Here is a 15,702-nt window from a genome sequence, read left to right on the forward strand (position 1 = left end):
TTTCATATGCATTGGGCTGTCTATTCTCATTTAGTGTATTTACATTTGATGTTGTTATGGATTTAGTTGAGTTTAAGTTTGCCATCTTACTTGTTTTCCCCCCTATTCTGTCCCTTTGTTTTTGTTCTTATCTTTCCTTTTGGGTGAGTTGAGTATTTTATAGTATTCCATTTTGATTCCTTACTGCTTTTGTAGCTGTACCATTTATATTTTTTAAAGTCATTGTTCTAAGGCAATTCTAAAGTGTAATTTCATTTACTCATATTTTTATAACATTTGTCTTATTTTTTTTTTACTTCTCTATATATTATAAACCCCACGTTACAATTAATTATTTTTGCTCTAAATGACCAGTTATCTTTTAAGAAATTACTGGAAGGAATCAATTTTTTATATTTGTAACTATTGACTACTTCTGATTCAGATCTATATGAAGTAATTAAGAGACTTTCCAATAAGTAATATTATGTTTTAGCCTGAATTAACATCATTTTGCCTGTTATGTAGTATACATCTGCTTGCAACAGATATAATTAGCTTTTGGTTATTGTGTTTATTTTGCTGCCCAACTCTCCATGCTGGGGTTCAAATCCAGGACCTCTTGCACTGACCTACACTCTCAATCCCTTGCTTTTATTTTTGAATGTTAATTTCTGGGTTTGATACTTTTTTCTTTAAGCACTCTGAAGATATCATTCCATTGTTTTCTGCCCTCCTGTTTCTTCTGATAAGAGGCAGTTATTTGAATTATTTCCCTTTGTGTAATATGTATCATTCTTTCATTCCACCCTCTAGTTTCTTGAAAGATTTTCCCTTTATAGTTAGTTTTTAGCAATCTGACTTACCTGGTTTTCTTTATGTGTATCCTACTTGAGATTTGCTGAGCTTTTTGGGTCTGTAATCAAATTCGGTAACATTTTAACTATTCAAGTATTTTTTCATCTCTGTTCTTTGTGCTACTTCTGGTTTACTAGCTACATGTTAGATGTTGCTGCATCGTTCTTTTGAGTCTGTTTTTCTTCATTCTTGTTTCCCCTTGTTCTTCAGATTAGAGAATTTCTGTTTTCAAGTTTACTGACCTATTTTGTTTTTTAAACTATTTACAATCTACTTAAGTCTATCCAGTGACTATTTTATTTAAATTATTGTAATTCCCAGTTCTGGAATTTTCTGTCTCTCTCTCACTCTCTCTCTCTCTTTCTCTCTTGAGCAGTTAACCACTGAACCACATCCTCAGCCCATTTATTTATTTATTTATCTATCTATCTATCTATCTATCTATCTATCTATTTATTTATTTATTTTTGAGAGAAGCTAAGTTGCTGAGGCTGGCTTTGAACTTTGAAGAGGGATCCTCCTGCCTCAGCTTTCTGAGTCCCTGGGATTATAGGTATACATAATTGCGCCTGGCTTCATTTATCTTTTAATAGTCTGTTTCTTAGATGAGATGTTCTGTTTATTCATTTATTATTAAGACCTTATTTGTTTGTTTGTTTGTTAAGTCCTTGAATATATTTACAGTATCTACTTAAAGGCTTTTCTCTGCTAAGTTCCCAGTCTAGGTCATTTCAGGATTAGTTTTTATTTGCTGTTTTTCCTTCTTGACTATGGACTACATTTTCTTCTTTGTATGTCTAGTAATTTCTGATCAGGTATATTACATGTTATGCATTGTGAGATTCTGTTATGGATATTTTGTTGTTGCAAGCAGTTCAGTTACTGGTAGATCTTGACCTTGTGTAGGCTTGGCTCTATATTTCTGTGGAAAGTTTAGAAGACCTTTCCCATCCTCCCAAGTTGTCTGTACTAAATCTTCAAACTGTGTGTCATGCAGATCATTCCAAGTCTTGATTTTAGGCTTTGCTTTGGATGGTCTTTCAAAAGGCTTTATTCTAGAACATGGTCCTTAGTTCTAAGATGTGGCCTTTCTAGTGTCCCAGCTTGATGCCACCTGAATTGTAAGATAACTCTACTCTGACTGTGTCAGAACTCTACAGTTTCTCAGAATTGTTTGACTTTTTGTGGCTTTTTCTCTCCTAATCCTGTAGTAGCTGTCCCCTTGGTGTTATTTCCCATGCTGAAGACTCTGGGCACACATTTGCACAACTCCTTTTCCTCCTGCACCCTGCCTTACAGATTCCTATTATGTTAGTTATCCTGGGATCTTTATTTGCTTGTGTTCTAGTACATCATGCTGTGGAGGGAACTGTTCCTGTCCAAAGAACTGGGGGAACAATTCACCTTGTGTTGCCTTAGGGGTTACTGTTTTATATTGCTTGAGTAAGGGTTTGAAAATAATGCCTTAATTTGTTATGTCTAATTTTATTGCTGCTTGTGGTAGAGAATTCTGGTACCAGTTGCTATAATGACTTGAAGTCTCCAATCTTCTCATGCCCCATTTACCTATATTTTTATAGGTTCAAAGCAAAGCAAAACTGGGGATAATCTATATTTGTAATCTGCCTTTTTCCTACTAATTAAAAAAAAAAACACTCCCTATTTCTTAAGAGTGTTTTTAAAGCTGTGTAATATGGCTCAAAGTTCAGCCACTTTCCATTTTTGAGACACTCAGCATTAATCCTAACTACCAGAAATAACACTGGTAAACTTGTACATCTTTGTTAGTATCTTTGTTTATTCCTTTAAAATAAATTCTTAGAAATAGATGTACCTAGGGCTGGGGTTGTGGCTCAGTAGTAGAGTGCTTGCCTAGAACGTGTGAAGCACTGGGTTCGATCTTCAGCACCACATAAAAATGAAATACTACAACTAAAATATAAATATTAAAAAAAAGGTGTACCTTGATGTAACCTCTTTAAGGCTTTTAAAAATATGTGCTAGAATGAACTATTGAATGCTTAGCTACTATTTTCATTTGAATATATGTTATAAAAGTTTAGGTCTTAGTACTGGACTCTAAAACATTACTTTGCTTTCTTTCAGATAACTGGTTTTATAAATGGACTAAGTAGACATAATTAAGGTTTCTTTCCATAAAAATTTGAGATTTCTGTTTGAAATATGAATAATAACCTAAAATACACTTTAATTGCTTCTGAAAAGCAAATTAATTTTTACTTTGTTCTCTTCTTGTAAGTTTTGAGTTGATGTAACCTAATATTAGTAACAGTTTATTGTAATGCAGATTTGTAGCACCATTTTATTGTCTTATCTAAAAAATTATGCTTGAGGTTTGCTGACAGATCTAGGTCAGCTCTAAAGTGTAAATTTTGCTGTTGGAATCCATGTTGAATGTATGAATTTGACAGATTTAAGATGAAGTATGATTAAACAGTAAAAAGACAGGTGTCTTTTTAAAGTAGATTTTATTTTATTAGAGCAATTTTAGATTCATAGCAAAATTGAGCAGAAAGTACTGTTCCCACATTCCTCCTCCTTCTTCTACTACCAGCATCCTGCATGAGAGTAGTTCATTTGTTAAAATTGATTAATCTTCCCTGACACATTATTATTATCGAAGTCCATAGTTCACATTAGGGTTCACTCTTTTTTTTTTTTTTTTTAGAGAGAATTTTTAACATTTATTTTTTAGTTTTTGGTGGACACACATCTTTGTATGTGGTGCTGAGGATCGAACCTGGGTCACACGCATGCCAGGTGAGTGCACTACTGCTTGAGCCACATCCCCAGCCCCCTAGGGTTCACTCTTGAGGTTGCATATTCAGTGGGTTTTTGGAAAATGTATAACATCAGGTATCCACCATTATAGTATCATAGAGAATTCATTTCTGTGCCCTAAAAAAATTGTAATTCATCTTTCCTTCTCCCTTAATCCTGGCAACCATGGGTCTTTTTAAAGATAGGTGCCTTTTTGTAGGACTTGTGATGAATAGATTATTAGATATACTTATTGCTAAGGTAAGGAGAGAGATTTGAGAAACTGGCAATCGTCTAGTTGTCTTTTAGCTTTAACCTTGAAAGACCCACTTTGGCGCTGAGTAGGGAGAAATGACTTGGAACTGAATCAGGAAAAATACTGTAGGACTGAAATCTACTCGTTCTGGTACTTTGGCATATAAGAATGGGAATATAATAAGTATTCTATACACAAGACTTAATTGACATTTAAAGTATTAGGTTAATAGTAAATTCAGAGACTTGTAGGTAATCACCAGATGCTGATATTTACAGGTATTCTAATGAAATTTACCCATAGTTCTCTTTTATTCAGTTGCTTTTATCAGTGTTTGATGAGATATTTTATGTTTATTTATGCCAAATATGGTGGAGATATCATCATGGAGTTAAGGTAGGTGAATCACATCATTGTGTTTTTCATTATACCTTTGAATCATTTTTGCCACACTTGCATTTTAAAAAGTCTTTAGCCTCTGTATGTTTATCTGAGGTGCATATCTTTATTCATGCCTATGGAAAAAACTTAGCCACAAGGTAACTATAGCTAACTAATCCAGGTAAAATTTTATGTTAATAAAGGCTTTCTTCCTAGGGTTTTCCCCCCTCTCTTTTTCAATTAAGGAAAAAAGAAAACTAATGCTTTCTTTACAACAAGAACAAAATTGTTGGTTTTTTACAAAATCACCAATCTCCACATTTGGTTGTTGTGATATTTTAGTACTTAATAATTTTAAGTTCCTTTTAAATCAAAGTGTTTTACTTTGTGGAACCATCAGTTTTCATTGTAATTTTGTGGTCAATACCCTTAACTACTCTTGACTTGCTTTGATTTCCCCAAACTAATTAATTATTACATTTGCTTCTAAAATAGATAATGGTAGATGTAAGACTTCTGAGTGAAATGCTTAAATATATTCTTTCAAAAAGTATTAAGCATCTTCTAGGCTAAGTGTTAAGCATTGGTTAAGGTATTGGAAGATAGAATGAGTGATCAACAAGGTGATTAGTGTTGAACACATTGTATGGTGGGGGAACTAGAAGATACAAATGCAAATAAATGTAAAAGGGTTATTTTAGATATTGAAAAGGACTATGAAAAAAACCCTTTAAAGTGTTAGGGATGGGGTCACTAATTAGATTGTATGGTCAGGGAAGACCACACAGAGGAGATAACATTTGAACTGAGGCCTGGGGGGGGGGAGGTAAGATACCACCTGAATTTTTAGGGACAGAGCATTCCATTCAGAAGTAAAAGTTTTGGGCAAAGATTCTAAGGTGGGAAATGGGTTTATCCTGTTAAAAGAACAAGACGAAGTCCAATGGCCCAGGGCTTTGGGAATGAACAGGGGTGTGTAATAAGAAATAAGAGGGGAGGCAGGAGTCAGATCACATGGTACTGTGGAGGTTGTGGTAAGGAACTTAGAGGGTGGGTTTTTTGGGGGGGGGGCTTGTTTTTCTTAATACTCTGGTTATAGTGGGACGATAATAATTGAGTTTCAAGCAGTGGTTTGGCACTATAGAAGGGGAGACATAATAAATATGTACTTACATAAATATTAAAATATTGTATTAATATAGAAGGACTAAATTTGGTTAGGAGTCTCAGGGAAGATTATTGTTCTTGGAAAATGACATTTAAACTGAGAATTAATGAATAAATATGAATTGATTAGGGGAACACCATGGGAAAGAGTATTCCAGGCAGAGAAATGCCACAAGTAAAGTCTGAGTCTAGAGAGAACTTAATGGCATAAGTATCTAAAAAAAAAAAAAAGGTTTCGTTTAAAGAGGGGAAAGTAGCACCAATGCAGCCAGAGATTGGTAGCATGTACAGGATCTTGTAAGGCGTGTATAGGATTTTAATCATTAGTCTTCTGTAACAGTGATTTTAAGAAAGAGAGTAATAATCAAATTTACATTTGACTACATTATTTATTTCCTACTCTGGAGGTTGAATTGGTTTAGGGGAAGGGAGTAAGTGACTTAATGACAGAGAGCAGTTGGGTACTACAGTCTAAGTGAGTCAAAGTAGTGGTGATGGGAATAGAGATGTTATCAACAGAAATTGTGACATGAAGGTGAAGTTAAGAATGTGGCTATTGATTAAATTTAGGAGTAATGGAAAGGAGAGATGTTTCAAGGACAGCTCTCAGATTTGTGCCTGAGCAAATGGGTATATGGTGGTGTAGTACATAGCTACGGGGCAGATGAAAATTACTGTAGTGTTTTGGCATTTTAAGGTGTAAATTAAAGCCTCTCCTGTTGGATTGGTTATTTTAAAACTACTGTTATAGGGCTGGGGATATGGCTCAAATGGTAGTGCGCTCACCTGGCATGCGTGCGGCCGGGTTCGATCCTCAGCACCACATACAAACAAAGATGTTGTGTCCGCCGAGAACTAAAAAATAAATATTAAAATTCTCTCTCTCTCTCTTTTTTAAAAAAAACTACTGTTATATAAACTTATTATGTACCATATATGTTTCAACTCATGTAATCCTGATGACAACTTTGTGAGGGAGATGCTGTTATGATCCCCATTTTACAGATGAGAAAACAGAAGCTGTGACATTCCCTGAGGCAGTTTTGCCCTCTGGCTTGTGGTCTTAACCATTGAATAAGATTGGAAGCTTTTAATTACAATTTGCATACTGTTTTATTGTTTATCTGGACTTTCCTAATGATATATTAACTTGGAATTTAACTGTATTGTGTCTTTCCTGGAAAGTCAACTTTTTATGCATTTATTTATTTATTTCATTTTTTTAAAGTTGTAGATGAACACAATACCTTTATTTTATTAGTTTATTTATTTTTTTAAATGTGGTTAGGGTCACAAACCCAGCACCTCACGCATGCTAAGAAAGCACTCTACCACTAAGCCACCTCCCCAGCCCCAACTTTTTGTGCATTTAAATAACATATCTGGCTATAGTGGTATGACAATGAAACAGTGATAATATCTTCTTTAATTAAATATTGATTTCTTTCAAAATTTTGCTTCTCAAGTTTCTTTCTCTATATATAATGCATTGTCGCTGTTTGTGGCACATTTTGAAATAGTGTTGTTGACTTCCTTTATAAAGAATTTAATAATGGCTATACTACTAGGTTACTTTTTTTTTTTGTATTGGGGGTTGAGCCCAAAGCATCATGAATGCTAGGCAAGTGTTTTACCACTGAGCTATATCCTCAGCCATATTAGATTACTCTTACAAAATTAGGGACTTAGCTTTATGGTGGCATTTTTGGAAGCTTCTTAGAACCTTAACTTTGCCCTTTAAATTCCAGAATGAATTCATATATTCAAAATTCCAGCATTCAAAATTCATATATATGTTTTAGTCTTTGTAATGTGGAATAATTTTCCAAGGAAAATTGGAATCTGAAGTATCAGGAAAAATTGATTCTATTCCCTGTCAGTTTGTATTTTCTTGGTGCATACAGTAGCAAAAAGCCTTTATAGAAGGATGCAGTGCTCAAGGGGTAAATGTGACCAGCATTCTTTGTCCTATTAGAGAAGGAACGGGAAGTCCAAAAGTACTTGACTGTCTCTTTATTAAATTATTCTCAGATGAGAACGGGTGGTGGGGGGTGCATTTGAACTTTGGCTGTAGATGTGGTTCTTAATGAAAAGTTTTGTAATACAGTGATTAAAGTAATTTGTTTCTTTCTTTTTAAAATTCTAGGGGAGGATTATGAAGATGATGACCTAGTAAACTCTGATGAGGTTATGAAGAAACCATGTCCAGTACAGATTGTCCTTGCTCATGAAGATGACCATAACTTTGAGCTTGATGAAGAAGCTTTGGAGCAGATACTGCTACAGGAGCACATACGAGATCTTAACATAGTTGTGGTATCTGTGGCAGGAGCTTTTCGTAAAGGGAAATCATTTCTGCTGGACTTCATGCTTAGATATATGTATAACCAGGTGAATAGTGTCTTTTAAGTTGAACCTTATCAAAACAAATAACTGCCAACCAGTTATTGAAAAAAAAAAAATATATATATATATATATAAAACAAGTATTGTTTCTTTAATTTTACAGAAATATAGTTCTTTAATTAGACTTCTGTATTAAGACAGTAATGTAAGTTTGAGCTCTTGATTCTTCTTTATCTCTGTTGTTCCTTTTGGGACATAATACATATTGATGCATATGCTTGAACCTCTATATTCTAGGCAGTGTAGTACTAGTCCAACATGTTTGAGTGTATCCTGAAAATATTGGAAGTACTACTTATCTTGTCTCCCTTTTTATTATTTCTTCACTTTCATCTTCCTAGATACTTTTACTGTTAGTGAAGTTTTCTGATAGAGACCTTTGCAAAAGTATACTTGTGTTTCTCAAATAAGTCACTTTTAGTGAATAAAGTCCAATTCCTTAGAGTAGCTTCTATGGCCTTCCATGGTATCTGAGCCTTACTGCTTGCATCCTTACATCAAGTATGCTGTAGTGTTTGCTCTTCTCCTAGTATGTCATATTATTCTCAAATATCCTATTCTTTGCTAATCTTTTCATAGTAGGCCTTTCTTGATGTCTGAGTTTGTTAATTCTCTTCCCAGCTCTCATGGCACGTTTTATTAATATTACTTTATTTTTCTGGCTGGTTTACCTTTTTGTTAGTGGTGGGACTTACATTGATTATCCTGTCTCCAGTACTTAGTGCTACTGTGTGTTGTTGATGTCTGTTTGACGGATGAATCTTCCTCCCTCTACACACTTGCTTTTAGATATTTACTTTGTTCTCCCTGACTTTGACTTTCAAAGTCAAACACAAAACAAAAAATAAAAACCACTTGACTTAGTGTTTTTCTAAAAGCTGGAGTCAAGTGGGAGGAATTAAATTTGATAGGGACCAAGAAGAAGGATTTGAAAATTTTGGAGTGGAGCACTTAGGGCAGATGGCTTTACAGGAATTTTTGACATAAGCCACTAGAAATAAAACTTTTAACAGAATTATGTAATTATCTGAGTGTTCATCTTTTTAAGTTCTGTGTAAATCTGAGTTTGCCTTGAAATAAGGTAAACTTTCCCAGTTGGTTTCCCAAGAAGCTTTTTACTAAATTCTTTTTATAGGTATCTCTTTAGACCTGTTCAGGTATGCCTGAGTATCAAGAAGGTAGTTCATTATGATATGTCAAGAGCTTTGTAATGTTGTGAACAACCAATAAAAAAATAAAATAAAAAAAAGAAGGTAGTTCATATTAATGAATGACATTTTATGTGTTTAGGAAATTAGGAATGGAATGTTAATGATTTTTCATTTAGACTTATTTTCTAGAGCTTAATATCTGAAATAGAAAATGTATAAATAGTGGCATATTTTAAAAAAAATCTATAATTTGGAAAATATAAAAGAATTTTGATGTTTTTAAACTCCTTAACTTCTTGTGTGTTTCATATTTATCTGTTTCTGAGCTGTTCACTGTAAATGTATTTGATTCCAAGTAGGTCACAGATAGTAAGTAGAATGTTAGAAGGGGAAAGAAGCTTAGATTGCTTGTCTAGGAATGACAGATAAGTTTCACCTCAGGTAGCATTTCTGATTCCATCTCTGGTCAAATTAGTGACTGTTAGAGGAGGAGTAGCAGCCTACATTTGTCATATATTCACAATCGTGGAACTAACAGAACTCCCCCTTTCTGGAGGAGGCACTGAAGCGGTGTAAAGGTTCTGATGACCTCAGTAAGGTTATATACCTCGTTACTGGCTTCTGTGGTGAAATTATCTTTATGCATTTTATTGAGTTTTCATATAGAATTCCTGATATAAGTCACCTTATTCTGTTAATCAGAAATTATATTATATAGTGTCTGATTTGGGGGATCACATACTGATTTGGTGGTTAATCATTCTTTTCCCATGAGATGTAAGTAAAGAAGGAAAACTAATAATGGGATAGATTTGAATACTTTTCCTCAACCTATACACCTGCAAAGATGATATGCTAGCTGAGAGAAGTAGAAGAACAGCAGTTTTTATCATCTTTTAGTGTCTTCTCTACTGACATGAGTCAGTTTATGTGTGTGTTCACTAAAGGAGCTAAATGTGTAAACCTTTTACTTTATAGTTTAGAAATAGATGAGTATTTTTATTTTGAGTAATTAGTAGAGGAATACTAACAAGGCTGAATGTGAGCTTTTTGTTAGAAAAAAGCAAAAACTTCATAGCAAGCTTTTAAAATCTAAGATTATTTTGAGATTTCTATCTTAAATCTCTAAATATAGGGGAAATTCTGATTTTTAGGTCTCATTTTCTTGTGAAGTTAATAGCTTTTTTTATGGTTTCTTTTTGAGCTACTACTTGATATTCATATTCCCACCACCCAGATGAAGATATAGAGCATCCCTCTTTGTTCTCTCACTCAGTTAATTTTTATCCCCTCAAGTAACTATTATTCTGAACCTCTTATCATAAATTCTTTTTTCCCATTTTTGAACTTCTCATGAATAAAATCATACTGTAGATATCCTATATATGGCTTATTTTGTTACAGTTCTTACTGTAAAATGTACACATCTCACAGTTCATTATTTTTGTTGCTTTAATATTCTGTTTGATTATATTGTGCTTTATTTAAGCATTAATCTGTTGACGATCTAATTATTTTTAGTTAGCTGATTTTTGTGACACGTTTTCAAAGTGAAATAGATTACTCTAGTATCAATAGGAATTGTTAGAAAAAAGCTGATCAACTTGTCACATGGCTACCATAAAAGTACTTTCAATTCCTGGAATCAGTTTATAGAAATCAAAAATTCATGTATTGAATTAAATTATGTAATGTATGTAATACTTAACACCGTGCTTAATATATTGACACTGTAAATGATAGCTGTTGTTGAACTTATCTAGTGATCTTAATTCTATGCAGAGTTGCTTCTACTTTATATCATTTCTTAATTTTTTTTTTTAAACTATTATAAAGAATTTTAGGGCTGGGGATGTGGCTCAAGCGGTAGCGTGCTCACCTGGCATGCGTGTGGCCCGGGTTCGATCCTCAGCACCACATACAAAGATGTTGTGTCCGCCAAAAACTAAAAAATAAATATTAAAAATTCTCTCTCTCTCTCTCTCTCTCTCTCTCTCTCTCAAAAAAAAAAAGTTTCCTTAAAAGAAAAGAATTTTAAACACATGTCAGATTAGACAATCATATAATGAATGCCCACATTCTTATTTTTAGAAATCATGAACTCTTATTTCATCTGTAGTCCAGCTGACTCCACACCTGAATGTGTTGTTTTGAAGTAAATCCCAAGCATATAATTTCATTTGTAGATATTTCAATATCTCTTAAAGAAAGGACATTATAATAATGTCATCATACAGAAAAGTAGTAATAATTTTTGAATATTGTGAAATGTTTACAACCTTTTACTTGCTACAGATGCTTTTTATGTTTTAACAGTTTGAATCCAACCAGATGAGATCTACATTATGACTTGATGTTTTTAAATTGTTTTAAGCCCTGTTTCTATTTTTCTTGGCAAGTTATTTGTTGTAAAGACCAATTGTGTTATAGAGCTGCACATTTCTGGATTTGCTAATTTTATCCCGTTGGTGTTGATTCTATAGACTTGATCAGAATCAGGTTTTATTCATTTTCGGCAGAAGACTTCAGTAGATGAAGATATATTCTTCCTCAGTATCTTTTCATATAACAGTATTTGAGTTTTCATTGAATTCTAGGTACTGTGATTATTAAGCACTTAACAGGTATTATTTTACTGAGTATTCATAATAACTCTACATAGTAATATTAGTATTTTACTAATACTAATATTACTAATATTAGTATTAGTAAAATTTCAACTTGCTTAGTTTAAGAAATGAGGTTCAAACTAAGTGGCAAGGCCAATTTCATTATTTCCCCACATATTTCCAGTATGTAGTGGTTCCATATAGGATGTTCCTACACTATATTCCTTGCTCTTTTATAAATGTTTGCTTTTCACTGTTTATTTCAGAAGGTGAAATAGACTTGACAGAAGAGCATCTGCTAGTGCAAATGTAGTCACGTTTCTTGCCTTCCAGTAGTTTCCAAGCAAAATGAATGAAGGATCTTTGCTTTGTTTGGTACATAAGAGTTTTGACTTATCCATAGCATATTTACAGAAGGTATTTTAAAGAAACTGTCCTTTATGTAGTTTTTATTCTTTACTATTTAAGGACTTGCTTCTAGAATGCTGCCAGAGAGCAGGAATAAAAACTATATTTAAGCATCATATGCAATACATATAACTCACCTGAAACATGTATGAATCAGCCCTATGGATGTTGAATTTAATTTCACTTTCCTCTCCAAGGCTAACAGTGTCTGAGTTGTAAGACTTATGGGAAATGTGTGAATACATGATGAAAAACTTGTTTTGTTTCATGTTCTTTTTCCAAGAAATAAATGTACTTGGAGGAAGAAAATATCTTAAAAAAGCCTCTTTTTGGTCATTTTATTTTTTTATTGTGTTATAACTTAAATGCAATAAATGCATAAACCTTAGTATAGCCAGTTAATTTTTAAATAAGTATGTTTTTTAACCACCACTTCAAATCAAGAGAGAACACTTTCTGCATTTTAAAAGACTCACTTATTTCTCCTCCCAGTTATTACTATTCCCGCTCTCAAAGGCCACTATGCTGACTTTTATTACCTTAGATTATTTTTGTCTATTTTGGAAATGACATGAATTGTAAAAGTATGTATATTTTGTGTCTGATTTCTTTTATTTAACATTAAGTCTAAGAGATTTATCTGTGTTGTTAAATGCATCAGAAATGTCTTTTTGTTGCTAAGTGATATTTCATTAGAGGAATATATCACAATTTAATTACCTCATTCTCTATTGATATACATGTAAGTTGTTTCCAGTTTTTGTTTCTTCTAAATAAAATTGTTGTGAATATTCTTATACAAGCCTTGGGAATATACACAATTCTGTTAGGTTTATATCTAGGAGTAGAAATTTGGGTCATATGACAAAATACCTTTTTAGCTCTACTAGTGGCTGCCAAATATTTTTGCAAAGAGGTTTCACCAATTGCACTAGGCAATATAGGAGACTTATAGTTGTTGTATTCCTTGTAAATGTCATCTTTTAAATTTTAGCCATTCTGATAGGTGTGGATTTTGTTTATTTTAAAGCATCATTGTACTTTATACTGGTTCATTAGTTCATTGAACTATCTTCCAGATTTAATCTAGAGGTTTAGCTTATTCATTTAACCATTTTAATTGAATTTACTTTGGAATATTTCACTTTTTAAGTGAAGCACTGTAACTCTTATGTGATAATCTGAAATTTTGAATTTTCTATCATTTTTACCAATGTGAGAAACAAACAGAATTTGATCAGAATTTTAAGTCCATAAGGAAAATAAAAATTGTAGGCTTGTTAGGGGGTGTTGGAGTTGGCTAGATAGCAGTTTAATAACTGGTGGTGTCTCCCCTTTCTGTTTTGGTACCCCTCAAGGCCACCTTTTTGTTTTTAAGATGTGGTAAGATAGGCAAAACAAAAATTCACCACATTAGCCATTTATAAGTATACAGTTCAAAGGCATTAAATTTATTTGTTAATTCTGTGCAGCTATCACCAATCACCTTTCATCTTGAGGACTTTATTTTCACAAACTAAAGCTGTGTTACTATTTAAATGCTAAATCCATTTTCCTCTCCTCTCAGCCCCTGGCAATCACCCTTCTACTTTCTGTCTGCATGCTTGACTACTCTAAGCAACTCATATGACTGAAAACATACATTTCTCTTTTTGTGTCTGATTTATTTCACTTAGCATAATGTCTTCATGGTCAAAGATGCATTTAAGCAGAACTTAAATTATTAAATTTCTCCTTAGCAAATCTGTAAGTTCTTAGAAATGTTCTTTGCTTGACTTTGTGACCTGGGTCAGTTGTAATGCCAACTATTTGTCCGGCCCTGGAAAGAGGAGTTGGACATGAGGCAGGGATGGGAGATCAGTAAGATTATTTCAGAATTAATGTTCCATATTTTTTTTTTCCCCCTGGGACTTGAGTTTTCTCACATTCAACTGAAAATACTAAGCTACAATCAATGGTTAGAATGTATATACTAGTTCTCTCCACCAGTTTGGGTATTGAGTGTTAATAACCCGTCTCCTGAATAGGTACTTATTTTATACAGGTTAGGATTTTCATTTGTGGGGCTTTTAACTAGGGATGATCTCCTTCTTTATTGTAATGCTAATTGGGTCTTAGTTTTATACTTTTTTGTCTTTTACTCCAATCCAAGCTGAGTTATTATGGCTTCTGGATGGACTTTTATTTTTTTAGCCTGGCTGTTGTGGAAGGAGTCAGCAAATGGGAAACTGGTGTGTTCTGATGGTTATGGGCTTGTCTGGGCTACCAAACTCTGGGTCTAAAGCTTATATAGCTGTTGTTTCATTTTGTTACTACAGACAATTACTGTTCCTTTGGTGAAATATGAATTTGTTTTTTACTATTTAGAGTTTATTTACTGCTGGTAAGTTATAAAGTCAAGTCTTTTTTGGCATGTGCTGTGTTTATTCCACTATCTGACTACATTTGAAGTTCAGATGACTTCAGATTGCCTTTTGCAATTGAGAGTTATTCTATAAGATCTCCTCTTTTCCTACTATTTTAAATTGGAAGAATGAGGTAGCTTTTGGAAATCTGTGAGTTTTGAGGTTTTTTTTTCTCTGTAGTAGTGAATGGAATCAGATTAGTGTTTTTCAAGTTGCAAGGTTTGCTTTTAATAAATTTTGAGAGCAGATGGGGTCTGTAACTTTTGAGACATAATCATTGAGACTGTCTCTAGAACCTACTAAAATGTTCTTGGAGAGGAAAAATTTTGTTCTTGTTCATTGCTCTATCTCTAGAATCTAGAACAGTGACTGGCAATTGGTAGAGGTTCCGTAGATTTGTTGAATGAGTGAATGAATGGATGAATGAATGAATGTATTTTATGAAAGCTTTAATGTTCAGTATGTTAGAGAAATAACAGATTTCAAAATTTTGAAAATCTGATTAACTTGGTTTTCTGATTTACCTTTTCTTTTATCTTTTTATTAACTAATCCATTGAATATTTTACAATATTCCCATTTACTAAGAAGTAATGATACATAGTAGATTTTTATGAGACACTAATTCTTTTTAAAATTTTTTTTGAAGGGGGGTTAATAAGTTAATAAGCACATTAGCCTATGACTTTAGTCATCCATAGTTCAAAAATTTTATTTTTACTGCTTTGTCTACATAATTATATTGTTTCTAGAATAATAAAGAAGCTCATATTTCTTCTGCATCTATTACCCATGCTCAAAAGGGAGCACAAAACTTTAATGTTTTGAATACCTAACTACAAACCAGGCACTATTTGACATGCTGGGAATTCATGAGAATGAAATAAAACTGCTGTCATGGAAAGTAATTTTGTTTAGAGAAGTAGTTTTGTTAGAGAAGATAGAGAAGCAAGATAAATAAAATATGACTAAAAGTAGACTTCTCTAAGAGGATAGTGTCTTTTAACTTATTTGTGTAGGTTACACCTTTTAAAAATGGTTCATTCAATACCAGATTTCTTTAACATTGTGAGAGAATGAGTAGGTTCTCACATGTGGCATCTGATTCCCCCACCATGTCAAAAAATCTGAGTCTAGGCAGAGAAAGATGTTGACGGCTGAACAGTGTGTGCATTTGGGAAATGGTGATATTTTTTTTTTTCTTCTTTTTTTTTGGTGGAGGGATATGGTAGAAACTGGATATGTAAGTACTGGTTGGGAATATCAGAAACAGAGAGAGAAAAAATAGATTAAAGGGGCATT

At 33.1% G+C, this 15,702-nt stretch overlaps 1 protein-coding gene across 2 annotated transcripts in view; it reads left to right on the top strand.

Moving 5' to 3' along the window:
* The window catches only part of ATL2 (atlastin GTPase 2), a 57,807-nt gene that overhangs the window by 23,071 nt on the left and 19,034 nt on the right, over positions 1-15,702 (top strand). For both annotated transcript variants that reach the window (XM_081264081.1, XM_081264082.1), the window contains exon 2: positions 7,569-7,813. In XM_081264081.1, coding sequence (XP_081120207.1) covers positions 7,569-7,813 — 245 coding nt within the window. The remainder of the gene's footprint in view (positions 1-7,568; positions 7,814-15,702) is intronic.

The sequence above is a fragment of the Spermophilus citellus genome, assembly GCF_964194105.1.
Source record: "Spermophilus citellus genome assembly, chromosome: 13".
NCBI classification, from domain to species: domain Eukaryota; kingdom Metazoa; phylum Chordata; class Mammalia; order Rodentia; family Sciuridae; genus Spermophilus; species Spermophilus citellus.